The following is a 14,625-nucleotide window of genomic DNA, read 5'->3' on the forward strand; positions in this document are numbered from 1 at the left end:
TATTTACAGTCAGGCATTTGCCAAGAGCAACTGACATCACTTTCAGTTATGTCAGTTAAAAATGAAGTTCCTGGGGCTTCCCTGGTGGCGCAGTGGTTGAGAGTCCGCCTGCCAATGCAGGGGACGCGGGTTCGAGCCCCGGTCCGGGAAGATCCCACATGCCGGGGAGCGGCTGGGCCGGTGAGCCATGGCCGCTGAGCCTGCGCGTCCGGAGCCCGTGCTCCGCAACGGGAGAGGCCACGACAGTGAGAGGCGCACCCCACAAAAAAAAAAAAAAAAAAAAAAAAGTTACTAAAAGTATAACTTTGATAACTTAATTATAATTTTTGATGACTTAATAAATTAATTTGCAGAAAAGTGAGCCAGAAAATCCTAATGATCAATCAAGATATCACATTAGCAAATTATTGCATTAGATAAAATTATGACCCCAGAATGGTATTTTTTGCTGTTTGTAAGCTACATTGCTACTCATGTAGCTTTCTTGTCCACATTATGATTTATAACTAATAAAACATTTTTAAAGGAAAAAGCTTTATAGTTTAGTGCCTTTAACCGTACTTTTTCTTGCTTTTGGAACAAAGGACCCTGCATTTCCATTTTGCACTGGGTCCTGAAAATTAGGTCCCTGGCCCTGGTTGGAAGCTTGGTTGTGCTGGGAAGACGCTCAGGACCGACCCAGGGTGGCTGAGCAGAGAGAGCGGGAAGGTTGTTGGGAACGTGGTCTGGGTCCCCAGAAGACGGGAGAGAAAGGTGGAGGCCTACAGAGCCTCGTGCCTGCTTCTTACCAGCGGCGTGAGTGGAGGGAGGGTAGCGGCGGAGAAGTCTCTACACCAGCCGTGTCGAGGTGAGGACTGGTGAGCTCCCGCAGTGACAGAGGCTGGAGGAGTTGTCGAGACAGAAGCCATCTCTTCTTTCCCTAATTTAAACTTTTATTTTATATTATAGTTGATGCACAATGTTGTGTTAGATTCAGGTGTACAGCACAGTGAATCAGTTACACACATACACATGTCCACTCTTTTTTAGATCCTTTTCCCATATCGGTTACTACAGAGTATTGAGTAGAGTTCCCTGTGCTCTACAGTAGATCCTTGTTGATGATCTATTTTATATATAGTAGTGTGTGGGGGATAAGAAAGGCAGAAGCCACTGGAAGGGCTCCACCTGCCACCTGACCGTGCAACAGAAGAGAGAGGCTGTGGATGGGTGCTGGGGGAAGAAGCCAAGGAGGAGAGCCATGGGAGGTCTGCTAAAGAGCACATCACCCACATCAGGAAGGAGGTAGTGCGGGGGTCCCGTGAGAGGCCCTCTGAGTAACCACAGATGGGGCCCTTGAGAGAGACAGGCTTCTGGAGGCATTTGGAGATGCTGCCCTAATGGGCGAGGGTCGGTGGGTGGGGGAGACCTACAGGGATGTCTCTGATGCAGACTTCACCCCTGTCCCCTGATCTCTCCTGGTCCCAACTCAGAAAAAGATGGAGATGGAGTGGGAAGGAGGAGGTGGGGAAGGAGAAAAAGCAGAGATGGTGGTTTTGAACTGGCTGTGAGAGGGACACTTTGTGTTCTCTGGAAGGACCTGAAAAGTTACGGATCTGCCCATACAATACCTTGAGGTGTGCACATGGGGGAGAAAGGGACTAGAATCACAGAAAAATAAGCCGTCTCCTGTTGGTCCTCTCGTTGAGTTCATGGAAGACACCGGTGACTTGTGCACGTTAAGACACACATTTTTAAAATAGAAACAGACCTTGCGCTACCTTATTTTTTCATAGAACATTTCTCAGAGATGGTTCCCTATCAGTACCCATAGAAGTGCCTTCCTCCTTCTAATGACTGCATCATGGTCCATCTATCCACAGACCACAGTGAATGTAACCTGTCTTCTATTGATGGATATTTTGTTGCTCTTAAGTCTTGCTGTAGATGTATTACTTTTCAAATCGGAGAAAAAAAGCATCGACTTCTTTTTAGTTACACATCATTGAAAGAGAAAGAAAAAAACTGTATTTTTAAAATTCTTTGATTCATTTATACAGTGAACTCGTCATTGCTTTGATTTTTTTTCTCCCCATGTGATGGTAATCTAGTATTTGATGGTAAAAAACTAAGTGCTTTTGGAGTACCAGAGTCAGCACTCCGTCACTCATTAGCTTGGTGACCTCGGACATATTGTTTACATTTTCTGAGTTTTCCTTTCTTTGTCTACGAAATGAGGTTAGTAATTCCTACATAGAAGTGTTGTTATAAAGAGTAGAGACAGTCTTTGGAGAATATGGAGCATGCAGTAAAGGCTCATGTTTTTATAATTGATGTTTCTGTTTCTGTGTGAATGGGTCAGAGTGCAATAAACATTGGCCTTTGGTTCACTTTTCCATCATTCATCCCTCACTACGCATCCTGGCTTCCCTTGGCAATGATACGTTTTTGAGGAATACGAGCAGTTTAATACTAACCTAAGCTACGGATGTTGAAGAGGAAGATACAGTGTTTAAAGGTGATGCAGTTCAAAGGCAAAGAAAAGTATTCCTCTCCATTAATACTGTTCATTTGTTCTCAAAATGTGCTTCAAGGATCCCCGGGGCCACTCAAGAATCTCTTGAGGCACCTGTGAACTCAAAACTATTTTCAGAATAATACCAAGGAATGACTCACCTTTTTCACTCTTGTTCTCTCATAAGTGCACAGTGGGGTTTGCGGAAGCCTACACGATATGTGATGTCACCACACGCTGAATGCAGAAGCAGTTATGAGAATCCAGCTGTCTTCTATTAAGCCAGACATTAAAGAGATTTGTAAAAATGTAGAACAAAGCCCCTCTTCCCCATTTTTTGTTTGTTTTGGAAACAGAAAAAAATATGGTATTAATGTCAATATATGATGGGTTTATTATTTTTTAATTAATTAATTAATTAATATTTTGAATTCTTCCCAGTTTTCATTTCTATTGCACCAAATAATGATAGATATAACCCACACAAACAATAGTCCTTTGGAGCCCTCAATAATTGTTGAGTGTCAAGGGAATCCAAAAATTTTGAGAGCCACTAATATAGTTAATTGACATTTGGTCATAATACCAATTAAATTTGGACAATATCATTGTTTAAGAGAAACAAAAAAAGACACTGATGATGAGTTAATGGAAAGCTTAACTTTAACTTATAAATTTAGAAATTTAATTAATAAGTTTTATATGATTTTAAAATTATTGATTCTGTAAGTCAGTCATTCAGCAAATATTTCATGAGCTCCTACTATGTGGTCAAGCATTGCTCTAGATGCTGGGAGAAGACCCTGCTCACATGGAGCTTACCTTCTAGATGGAGCAGATAGACGGTAAACATGTAAACAAATAAACAAACAAGATAATTTCAGGTTGTGATAACTGCTTTGAAGGAAATACACAGGCTAATGTGATAAGAATCCCTGCGGGGTGTAAGGCATTGGGCTATGTGTTCATGAGAAATTTCAGACCTGGGTCAAGAAGACCTCAGAATCTATACTATGTTCATGGATTGGGAGAATAGGAGAATGGAAATGAACAGGCTACCATGCAAATAGTCCATGCATAAAAGGGTGCAAAGTAAATGACTGCTGTCCTTGGTGTGTGACAAATCTCTTTAAAAAACACCTCTCCCACCATACCCTGGGAGTTGCTGAAGCAGGATTCTTTCAAGAGCGCAGGAGAAAGAGATCCCTTCAGGAATGCCATTGGAGTGCATGTTGACATGCCTTGAAAGTCAGAGGCAGGCAGAGCATTCCAGAGAGCGAGGTCAGACCAGGGTCAACTGTAGATAGAGGCTGACTTAAACCGGCAAGTGTGGGAGCAGATCCCTGGGGAGAGAGCAGAAAGGGAAGAACTGAGGACCTAGGAAATTGCCACTTTCAATATTTGAAGATACATCTTATCCACTTGATGACTTTCCTAAAGGCTCTTAAATAGCTTCTGGAACCAAACTTCCATAAGAAATTAGAACCCGACCAAAAGATGTTTCTGGTGTCAGAGAAATCATGAAATGTCGAAATCACACCCACTTCAGATATGCAGCCGTGAAAACTCTCAGTCGTGTTTTTGGAAAACACACCAGCTTTTTATCCCCTGCGTGTATTTGCAATCAATAAGGAAAGTAGGCGATGCTGTGCGGCACTTAGTTTCAGCCAAGGAGCATTTGACAGTTCACATTTCCATTTATAACAGAGGTTCTCACTCATCAGCAATGTGTGACTTAGAGCGGCCCCGATCAGCTCAGCATGCAAGCCGGCCTCCCTCCTGATAGTGTAACTAAAATTAAAGGAATACTCCAAACATCAAACCAGGACATTTCATTCCAGTTCTTCACCAACTGACGCATGTTCCATTACACGTTACCTGCTCTCATGGCTTCAGCCACTACCTCTTTGTCAATGATCTGGTTCGCCCTCCCTCCCTCCCTCCCTCCGTCTCTCTCTCTCTCTCTCTCTCTCTCTCTCTCTCTCTCTCTCTCTCTCTCTCTCTCTCTCTCTCTCTCTCCCACACACACCCCAGCACTTCCACTCTGACCTCTTTGCCTACGGATTCTGCCCCCTCCTCTCTCTGTTCCACACGGGTCTCCGGAAACCGTTCCCACCTCTCCTTCAGGCCTTTGTTCAAAGGGAATCTTCCAGGGAGGCCTCGCCTGCTTTCTCTCGGTGAAATCAACTCCCTCCTCAACTCTTCCAGAGGCCCTTTCACTACTTTATTTTTCTTCTCAGCACTCATTACATCTCAGGTATTCTCCACTTTATTTTTTTCTTTGTGGTCTTTCTGCCTATGTGGGTTGGACTTTTTTAATTTTTAAAAAAATCTTTAAAATTTTATTATTTTTTAAATTTTAATTTTTATTTTATATTGGAGTAGAGTTGATTTACAATGTTGTGTTAGTTTCAGGTGTACAGCAAAGTGATTCAGTTACACATAGACATCTATCCATTCTTTTTCAGATTCTTTTCCCATATAACTTATCGCAGAGTATTGAGTAGAGTTCCCTGTGCTGTGCAGTAGGTCCTGTTATCTATTTTATATCTAGTAGTGTGTGTGTATGTTAATCCCAAGCTCCTAATTTATCCCTCCCACCCACCTTTCCCCTTTGGTGACCGTAAGTTTGTTTTCAAAGTCTGTGAGTCTGTTTCTGTTTTGTAAATAAGTTTATTTGTATCATTTTTTTTAGATTCCACATATAAGTGATATCATATGATATTTGTCTTTCTCTGTCTGGCTTACTTCATTTAGTGTGATCATCTCTAGGTGCATCCATGTTGCTGCAAATGGTGTTATTTCATCCTTTTTTTATGGCTGAGTAACATTCCATTGTATCAATACATATGTACCACACTTTTATCCATTCCTCTGTTGATGGACATTTATGTTGCTTCCATGTCCTGGCTATTGTAAATAGTGTTGCAATGAACACTGGGGTGCATGTAACGTTTCAAAGTATAGTTTTTCAGGATATATGCCCAGGAGTGGGATTGCTGGATCATATGGTAGTTCTATTTTTAGTTTCTCAAGGACCCTCCATACTGTTCTCCATAGTGGCTCTACCACTTTACAGTCCCACCAGCAGTGTGGGAGGGTTCCCTTTTCTCCACACCCACTCCAGCATTTATTATTTGTAGATTTGACGATGGCCATTCTGACCGGTGTGAGGTGATACCTCATTGTAGTTTTGACTTGCATTTCTCTGATGATTAGTGATGTGGAACACATTTGCATGTGCTTGTGGGCCATCTGTATGTCTTCTTTGGAGAAATGTCTATTTAGGACTTTGGGCAGGAGTTTTAGGGATTTTGTCCCGCGGTGCATCCCCAGGGCCTGGAACCGTGCCAAGCACAGAATAGGCACCTGATAAAGATTTTTCAAATGAGTGAATATGCAAACCCCTTCCAAATGTCTCACAGACAGTAAAGAGGTTTTGGAAGAACACATGGGGAGCCTCGGGGACTCTTCTTCCAAAGCTTTAGAATCAAATCCTCGGATCTTTCCCCTAAAGTCAGTCTTTTCCTTCAAAACCCACCCACCAGCCTGGAACCGAATACTGTGGACCGCTAGATGGCGCTGTTCGCCACGCATCGTTGGATTCTTAGCCGTTACCCTGCCGTCCTAAGACCTGCGAAATCACCTTTTTCCTAGAGACAAGTATTCCAAGGAATGGTTACCACTCCCTAGGCCATCTCTCTGGACCAGGAAGAAACCCAGAGTCCTACAGCATCATTTACCAACTAGCCACTCCCACCCAGGAGCACAGGTTAACACTTTGCTTGGGAGCAAAAGATGTTTTTAGTGCAGACGACCCTGGGTACCCACAGGGATTGCTTCCAGGGCCCCTGCCCCATATCAAAATCAAACCCCTTATGTAAAACGGCATAGTATTTGCACATAACCTAGGCACACCCTCCTAAATACTTCAAATCATCTCTACCTTACTTATAATACCTAATACAATGTAAGCGCTATGTAAATAGTTACTGACGTGGCAAATTCTAATTTTGCCTTTTGGAACTGGAATTTATTTCCTTATTTATTTAAATTTGGGGGGATATTTTCGATCAAAGTTTGGTTGAATTCATGGATGCGGAATCCACTGATACAGAGGGCCAACTCTACTTGGAGTAGTACCCTGGCAAACGTAAGCAAAGCTTTGGACCTTTTTGAAAAGCTGCAGGACTCCACGCCTCCCCTTTGAGCTTGACCAATGGCCTTCTTAGCCCAATCCTGCCTTTTCCTCTCTGCCCTGCCTCTCTAGCCAATGAGGTAGAGCTTAAGATTCCAGCTCTGTTTCCAACCTTGAGCCACAGCAATGCGAGAGGCAGCATGAAATGGTGACCCGAGAATCCAGTGGAGGGAACTGAGTGAAGACAACATCTCCTGGGACCCTGAGAAACGTATCCAACGTCTCTCAAGATGGGTTTACACGGCTGCATGATGGGGATAAAATGTCCTGGACAGAACAGATGTAGTGAGCATTAAATGAAGCTGTATGAGGCTTCAAGCCAAGTTTTCTATAAAGCTTTGTTTTCCATTTCCAGATACTCTAACACTTAAGCCAGGGTGATTGGCTGATCTGATGAACCCATGTCTGTAATCTCGGCTGGTCTTCAGATGTCCCGGGGAACAGAAACTCGATGGTTGAACCTCCCCACATTGTGTTGAATAACAGGCCATTTGCTCAAGGTAAGTCTGCAAATGCAGGCATAGAAAGTTACTGTCTTTGTAAACGTCAGTTGACCAGCAGCTATCTATGGAGAACTTGTGATTTGCTTTGGTGTTTTAGGAAGATTATTCTGGAAGCCAAAATATGACAGATCGGGGAGGGGGTGAAGACAAAGACACCAGTTCTTCAGTGAAATATCATTGTTTCTTACCCTCGAGAGGAAATAGGTAAGTCAAGGAATATTAGAAAGGTTGTTAGTTTTTGCTCCCTGCCCTCCCTTGTTTCAGGCAAAAAACCCAGAAATAACGGTTCCGTTTGGGGAAAAAAGGCACATCCCACAGGGGCTGTTCACTCACTGCAGCCATGCTCTCCCACATAGACGGTGCCCACGGTGAGGAACAAGAAAGTCCAGCTGTGCCTTTGCTCAACCAGCCCCTTGGCTGGGGACTTCCTGATTGCCAATCCCATGGGACCATCTGCTTTCCCAGAAATCACCCTACAGCCCGTTCCTTCCTCTCCTACTTAGAACTGTGGGGCTAACTTCTTGAGCTTCCTTCACATCATAACCCATCGCCCTTCCCTCTCCCCAACCCCAAAGACTTACCTATTTTTTATTGCCCCTCCCTCGTCTTTTCCTCTTTTCTCCAAGGACTACCATACACCCTTCTCCATTGTGTTTCTACTCTTCCTCGGCTCACAGTCAGAGTGCTGAAACACATCAACAAGAAGAGAAAAGGGAGATTCTTTCCTGTGACTTGAGTTTATAAAAATAGAATGGATTTTATAAAAAGCAGCAGCAGCCAGGAGTGGTATTCACTCACCTAGTAGTTACTCTAATTATAGATGGTTGGGTGTCACAGGCAACCATATTGAGTGACCGGAAGGTTGCATCAGACAGGATTTCTCATTTCCAACTTCCCCTGTTAATGCCCTGTGTATGCCCTGGTCAGCATCTTTAAATGACAGCCTGATTGTTACAAAAATAGGAAGTCTTCTCATTAGCTGAATTGTGGCCTGCAAGTTTATCTTACAAAGGATGTTTGATTCCCAGACCCTGGCTTGATTCTCCCAAGATTTTGCTGACTTACTGTTTCCCTAGAAAGAATGGACATTTTGCCTGGGAAAAGATGGACACGTAGGAATTCCAATTGGGAAAAAGAGAAAGAGTCAAAATCCTGTTCCCATTTCAGTAAACTGTGTGTTCTCTGCCCCGCTCCCCCGATATTCCTTTGCTTCTGATATTTAGCCTTGAAATCTCTGTTCCAAGAATGTGAAAGGATTAAGATGCCATAAGCCTGATATTCAAATCAGGAGTTTCCACTCCTATAGAACCTAGACAAGAACTAGGACTTAAAAAACCAGAAAAACCAGCCTGGCATTAAATGAATTCAGCACCTCTGAATTTATTTATAACCTTTTCCTTGGCCTTTTATCCAAACGGATTTCCGGGATTTTTTTTTTTTTTGAAGGTGGAACCTCTCAAAGTGGCTCCTTCTCCCGTAACAGAAGTCATACACTGGCCCTCCACAAACCACATCCAGCCAGCTGATGTATTTAGTTTGGCTCACATAGTGGTTTTTAAAAAGAAGAATTAGTTGTCAGCGTTTAACATTTGTACGTAAAAATATAGGTTTCTATGAAATAAATATTTCTATAAATATACATTTACATAAAATACAGATTTCTGTATTGTCTTGGGAAAAATAAAACCAGATGAGGCAGCCCTGGGATGTTATTTCCACATGGGTCCTTGGCGGATGTGAACCATTAACCCAGTAGGAAATATACAAGGGAGATCATTCATAGAAAAAAGTGGGGCTGGGAAGGTGACCTGTTTTCTTCCAGATCTACATCTCTGGGTCTGAACCTTAACTCCAATGAGCATTCAGTTCTACCACCTCAATGTGTATGCAACTAAATGCAGCTTCCTAAATACGTGCCAGACATCTGGTTTCTGAAAGCAGCACAATGCGCCTTCTGACCATGGAATCGGCTTTAAGACTTCGCTCTTCTTCCCTGCCACCCCTCCTTCCCCATCAGCCGCCATGCCCTGAGGCTTATGCTCTCAGAAGTCCACTGGGCAATAAGATAGCTACCAACCACGTGAGCACCTAAAATGTGGCTAGTGCGAATTGAGATATACCGTTAAGTGAAAAAGACACACGGGATTTTAAATATTTATGCTAAAAAATAATGATAATCCAAACTGGCTGATTAATAATTTTACGTGGATTACCTACTAAAATGATATTTTTGACGTACTGGGTTATATTAAATAATATTTAAATAGTTAAATATTATTAAAATTAACTTGCCCATTTCTCTCTACCCTTTTTAACATGGGGTCTAGAAAATTTTAAATGACACGTCTTGAAAATTTTTAATCACATTTGGGGTTCACATTTGTGGCTCACATTATCCTTCTATTGGTCAGCGCCCTTCAAAACATCTCTTCGCATGACGTGATGAGGTGCTAATTATCGCTACAATGGCAGTCACGTTACAACACATAAATGTATGAAATCAACACGTTGTACACCTTAAATTGACACAAAGTTATATGTCAAATACATTTCAAGAACAAAGAATCTCTCTTGGGTTTGTCCTGACCTTTCTGACCTTGCTGCCAAACTACAGCCTAGTTTCTCACACGCTTTTGCTCCTAAAATTTCACATTAGTCTAGGCTTTTCTCCCTTCTAATCTGCTCTGCACACCCTGGCCGAGTTTATCTGCCTAAAACACCACTTTTATCATGAAACGCTCCTGCTCAAAAACTAGCACCAGCTCCCATCTCTACCCCATAAAATTCAAATTCTTGGTAATAACAGCTTCGACTTTAAAAACCTATTGCGTGGGCTTCCCTGGTGGCGCAGTGGTTGCGCGTCCGCCTGCCGATGCAGGGGAACCGGATTTGCGCCCCGGTCTGGGAGGATCCCACATGCCGCGGAGCGGCTGGGCCCGTGAGCCATGGCCGCTGAGCCTGCGCGTCCGGAGCCTGTGCTCCGCAACGGGAGAGGCCGCAGATCCCACATGCCGCAAAGTGGCTGGGCCCGTGAGCCATGGCCGCTGAGCCTGCGCGTCCGGAGCCTGTGCTCCGCAACGGGAGAGGCCGCAACGGAGGGAGGCCCGCATACCACAAAAAAAACAAAAACAAAACAAAACAAAAAAAAAACCTATTGTGCACATTATGTAATTCTCCCAACAACCTCATTATGTAATTCTCCCAACAACCTAACACCTAGAATGCCAGACTTTTTGCTTTCTAAATAGAACAAAAAGGACTGCAGCATTTGCCTGAGCTGGGAGGGGAGAGGGAAAGCCCTTTTGAGCTGAGACGTTCAAGGATAACACAGTTAAAGCATCCAAGCGGCAGCTCCTTCCCTTACGATGATTTTTACAACACCTCACAATCAGCTAAAGAGCAATCGACATCTGTAGATGTGTTAGCTGAACTATTTTTACATCAGTTGAGAGAAAGAATAATAGCACTGAAAGAAGAAACTGTTATATTTGCATTTCAGAAAACCAAAACCAGGAGTCAACCAGAAAAGCTTAAGAGAAACAGTGCTCTTTGCTCACCCACTGTAGGTCCAAGTTTCCTATATATACATACAGTTTTGTCACAAAATAGAAATTTTGAATTATACCAGTCTGAAATGCAGTGGTACAACAACAACAATAAAATATCATTTCATCTCAAAATTTGAAAAGCATGAATTAAAAATTCGTCAGGAATTATATACATCCAAAACTAGCAGAGCTACTGATTCATTAGTTGTGTTAATTCTACATGGCAACATGTATTCATCTTGGGAAGAGAGACCGTTTGGATTCACCTCGAATTACATGAGGTTTTTACTGTGCTGTCTTCAAGACTTCATCCTTTTCATAAAATACGCCATCCTATGCACATTTTCTTTCATTTTTTCAGCTACAGATCAGATAGGTTTTGCCAAAAACTGTCTAGCAGAGTCTTTGGTGCACGGGTCTTGAAATCAGACAAAACCACATTTCACCATTTATTGTGTTACTTCAGGCAGAATTGTTTAGCAGTTCTGTGCTTCAGTTACGGCTTCTTTAAATTGGGCATAATTACGCTTTCCTCCCAAAGTTTTGTAAGAATTCAACGAGATAATACACATTGTTAACACGCTGCTTGACCTGTGGTAAGAGTGCTCAACGGACAATGGATAAGATGACGCCCTACCTATCTGGCCTCAGCATCCTCCTGTTAGAAACAGTTTTCTAAGCAGCTTGAAGACTCTACGAGAGGGTGGGGCTTTGGCGTCCAACGCTCTCTACTAAACTGTAAGTTTAATAGACGGAGTGTTACCCAGGACACGGGGTTGGGTGGGGTCGGAACGAGCGCGCCCGCCTGTCTTCTTTGCCGCGGCCACGACGCAGACGCCGGACAGGGGCCTGCAGGCCGGGCCCAGCTGCCTGGCCCTTCCCTCCTCCCGCTGTGCCCGGCCGCCCTGGCAATGAAAACACCGCCACGTGGCCTGCAGCCTTGGCGTCACGCGCCTTCGCCCAATGGCAAGCCGTGTCTAGGAGTTGGGGGCGGGTCGCCAGCAGGGCGGTTCCGCCCACAGCCGTCGCCAACTGGCCAAGGGTGAGCCGGGGCGTGGGCTCACGACCAATGGAGGCCGGCATTGGGGACCCCGCCCTCTCGGTGCCTGGGTCCGCGGGACCGGCAGGAGTGGGCGGGGCGGGGCGGAGCTGAGCGGGGAGGGGCGGGGCGACGCGGGGCCCGGGCGGGGCCGGGGGTGGGGCCGGGGGCGGAGGGGGCGGGCAACCCGGCCTGCGGGGCCGGCGCCAGCGGGCTGCTGAGGTGGCTGTCGCCCGCTCGGAGCGGCGGCTTCCCGGGTCGAGCCCCCGATGGAGGCCGGGGCCGCGAACGGCCCCTCGGGCGGGGTCGAGGAGGCGCTCAGCTGCTTCTCTTTCAACCAGGACTGCACGTAAGCCGAGGCGCCTGCCCTGCCGGGAGGTGGGGGAGAAAAGTCGCGATCGGGGGTGTCGTCCAGTTGTCCACTTGTGCAGGAGGCGCGGGCCTACGCCCCCAGAGGCCTCGGCGGACGGCCGGTGCTGCCCGGACCGGTGCGGGTCCCCGGGCCGCCCCCTCGGCCTCCCCGTCCTCCAGGAGGGGGCTGAGCACCCCCGTCGCCCGCTGCCGGCCGAGAGCCAGGAGGGCCCGGCCGGGGGAGAAGGAGGGAGTTAGCCGGGGGAGTGGGGCTGAAGGAGGCCAAGGAACGTGGGGGGACGGGGGCGCGGGGTAGTGACCAAAGTGGGGGTCTGGGGAAGGAGGGGCAGAGGCCAAAGCAAAGGAGATGGGAGAGGACGGGGAAGTTGCAAGCTGACCCAAGGCGAGGTAGTTGGGGCCCAGGAAGATGGGAGTACAGGAAAAACTTTCCCATTTGTCCTTGAGCATCTCAACGTGGCATCTGGGCAGGGCCAATGACTCAGAGGCAGCCTATCCCTGCGGCCAGGCCAGCCCCGGTCCCAGCCCCAGCGCAGGGCACCTCGCCCGCCGGATCTGGGTGTCAGAAGCCTCTCCATTGCTCTCACTGTGTCTTCACGTAGCCCACCGGAGAGGCCGAGCCTCCTCTTGGGAGTCCAGGAGCCCTTTCCCGGCCCAGGCTGTCTTCCGGGAGAAGCATGAACTCCACTCTTGCTTTTTGACTGGATTTTTAACGTTTCACCTTGATGTTCCCATTGGGACTTTGGCCAGAGAGCCGGGAGTTGCTGAACTGTTTCAGACATCTGGAGGATGTCCCTTAGAAGCAAACTCCTGCTCCCTTACCTCTTCATGGGATTGTTAGACACCAGCTCTGGGCACCATATGGAATAATCGCTTTGGAATGTGCACCCAGAGCATTAGGCAGTGATGACCTCTTCCCAGTTTCCCATTTCCTGCTGTACCAGACTGTTGTGCTCCTTGTTTGGAGTCAGCTTCAGGTGTGTGTTGGCCGTCTGTGCCTGGGCTATGCTAATATTGAACATTCAGTGCTGTAGTTAAGGCCATCGTGTACCATAAGCAACCCTGGCTTCCATTCCCTTTGTGTTTCTGTTTCAAAACACCCTATGCCAAACAATATACCTTTGTTCAAAAAAGCTGTATGTGTAATCGTGTAATCCAGTAGCTGGACAACTGAGTTAGATGAGGGACTTTCAAGCTTTCCTTGACCACAGCCCACAGTAAGAAATACATATTACAACATTACCCAATATCCAGATATAGATGTGTGTGTATATACACACACACACACGTATATGTATAATATCACTGAAAAGCAATTCACAACATGCTGTTTACTCTTGATGTGTGCAATACCCTCTGGTATTTTGTGTTTCTTTTTTTTTAAAGCCATTCGTGACTTACTAAATTATTTTCTCATGGGTTGAGAGCCACAGTTTACAGAAATGATGGTCTAGATACACTTCTGATGTTTTGTAAGACACATTTTGCAAGAGAGGATGGCTGTTGAAATTCCTGGGTGTTTGCCTTCCCAGTTGAAAGCAGGTTAAGGAGGGGAGCTAGGTAGTTTGCTTCTTAGTAGGAAATGTTCTCAATTCGGCTTTGTAGCCTTGTTTATTACATTTTTTTTAAAGGGATGTTAATTTTTACTCTAGGTAAGTCCCAGCTTTCCATAGCAGTTGGATAAGAATGTTATTTTCAAAACCGTAGGGTGCTTGGGAAGTTAATTTCCTCAGTCCCTGCTGTCAGTTCTGTCTTCCTGGCTCTGCTGGGCAGCTCTGTCGCACCTCTAAATAAAAGTTTTTCTCACAGTGTTGCTTTGAGCCTCAGAGGGTATGACACTGGATTTTAAAGTAAGTCAAGCCCCTTGCCGAATACATTTCGGAGTGTCAGCGTGTCTTTTTCTATAAGTATAGGCCAAATTTAGGGTCCAGTTTTTCTGGAGAAGGTTAGTTAGAAGACAACTAACCTTTAGCAGTCTTCACTCATCCTTCATGCTTGGCCCTGTGCCAGACAATTTGGGTGTGTTTTTTCATTTGATTCGTGGTATGTATTTGTCCCAAATCCCATTTTCATGAGAGGTGATGAGAATTTTTTTTCTTCCCACAAAAAGGCCTTATGAATGAAATAAGGTTTTAGTCTGAATTCCTTGATTCAGAGTTTTTTGTGGTCATTAATCAACCACTGAAAACACAACAGTGATCACACTGCCATTTCCCATATTTAAAATTCTTGTGGAAAAGGGCATATGTTTGAAAGTTATTTTAAGTTGCCAGATCTTTTGGTTAATATTATAAGACTCTAATTATAACATTTTTCCCCTTACATGCAAGCTTTAGAAACCTTGGTTTGCAACTAAATGCACACATATTTATGTGAAAAAAGTTTATGGGAAGAAGGTTTAGAAACAGTGATCACTATGGAGTATGTATATTTTGAAGGTTTTTTTTTTTTTTTTTTTTTTTTTTTTTTTTGCG

General features: G+C 45.0%; 1 protein-coding gene and 2 long non-coding RNA genes across 8 annotated transcripts in view; 2 read left to right on the forward strand and 1 right to left on the reverse strand.

Moving 5' to 3' along the window:
* LOC102978245 (uncharacterized) overlaps window positions 1-7,865 on the reverse strand; it is a 16,409-nt gene extending 8,544 nt beyond the window's left edge. Inside the window, exons 1-4 of one of the 2 annotated variants that reach the window (XR_003682817.2) lie at window positions 7,777-7,865; window positions 3,649-3,837; window positions 2,656-2,768; window positions 789-919 (exon numbers count right to left, since the gene is read on the reverse strand). This is a non-coding gene — a long non-coding RNA (uncharacterized lncRNA). The remainder of the gene's footprint in view (window positions 1-788; window positions 920-2,655; window positions 2,769-3,648; window positions 3,838-7,776) is intronic. The other variant, XR_003682816.2, reaches the window with a different exon arrangement.
* LOC114487621 (uncharacterized) lies at window positions 4,552-8,732 on the forward strand. 5 transcript variants are annotated; one of them, XR_003682819.2, is made up of 5 exons: window positions 4,552-4,751; window positions 6,043-6,266; window positions 7,048-7,192; window positions 7,293-7,399; window positions 7,552-7,783. It is a non-coding gene; the product is annotated as an uncharacterized lncRNA (long non-coding RNA). The 5 variants fall into 5 exon arrangements; XR_003682820.2 differs by lacking the exons at window positions 4,552-4,751; window positions 6,043-6,266 and adding an exon at window positions 6,484-6,903; XR_003682821.1 differs by lacking the exons at window positions 4,552-4,751; window positions 6,043-6,266; window positions 7,552-7,783 and adding an exon at window positions 7,822-7,908 and having other exon boundaries at window positions 6,480-7,192.
* A 3,235-nt stretch (window positions 8,733-11,967) lies between these two features.
* Window positions 11,968-14,625, forward strand: part of LOC129392726 (WD repeat domain phosphoinositide-interacting protein 1-like) — a 6,571-nt gene continuing 3,913 nt past the window's right edge. Inside the window, exon 1 of the mRNA XM_055089813.1 lies at window positions 11,968-12,131. Within this exon, the coding sequence (XP_054945788.1) occupies window positions 12,052-12,131 (80 nt within the window). The 5' untranslated portion in view covers window positions 11,968-12,051. The remainder of the gene's footprint in view (window positions 12,132-14,625) is intronic.

This window comes from Physeter macrocephalus, chromosome 14 (genome assembly GCF_002837175.3).
Source record: "Physeter macrocephalus isolate SW-GA chromosome 14, ASM283717v5, whole genome shotgun sequence".
In the NCBI taxonomy this organism is placed as follows: Eukaryota; Metazoa; Chordata; class Mammalia; order Artiodactyla; family Physeteridae; genus Physeter; species Physeter macrocephalus.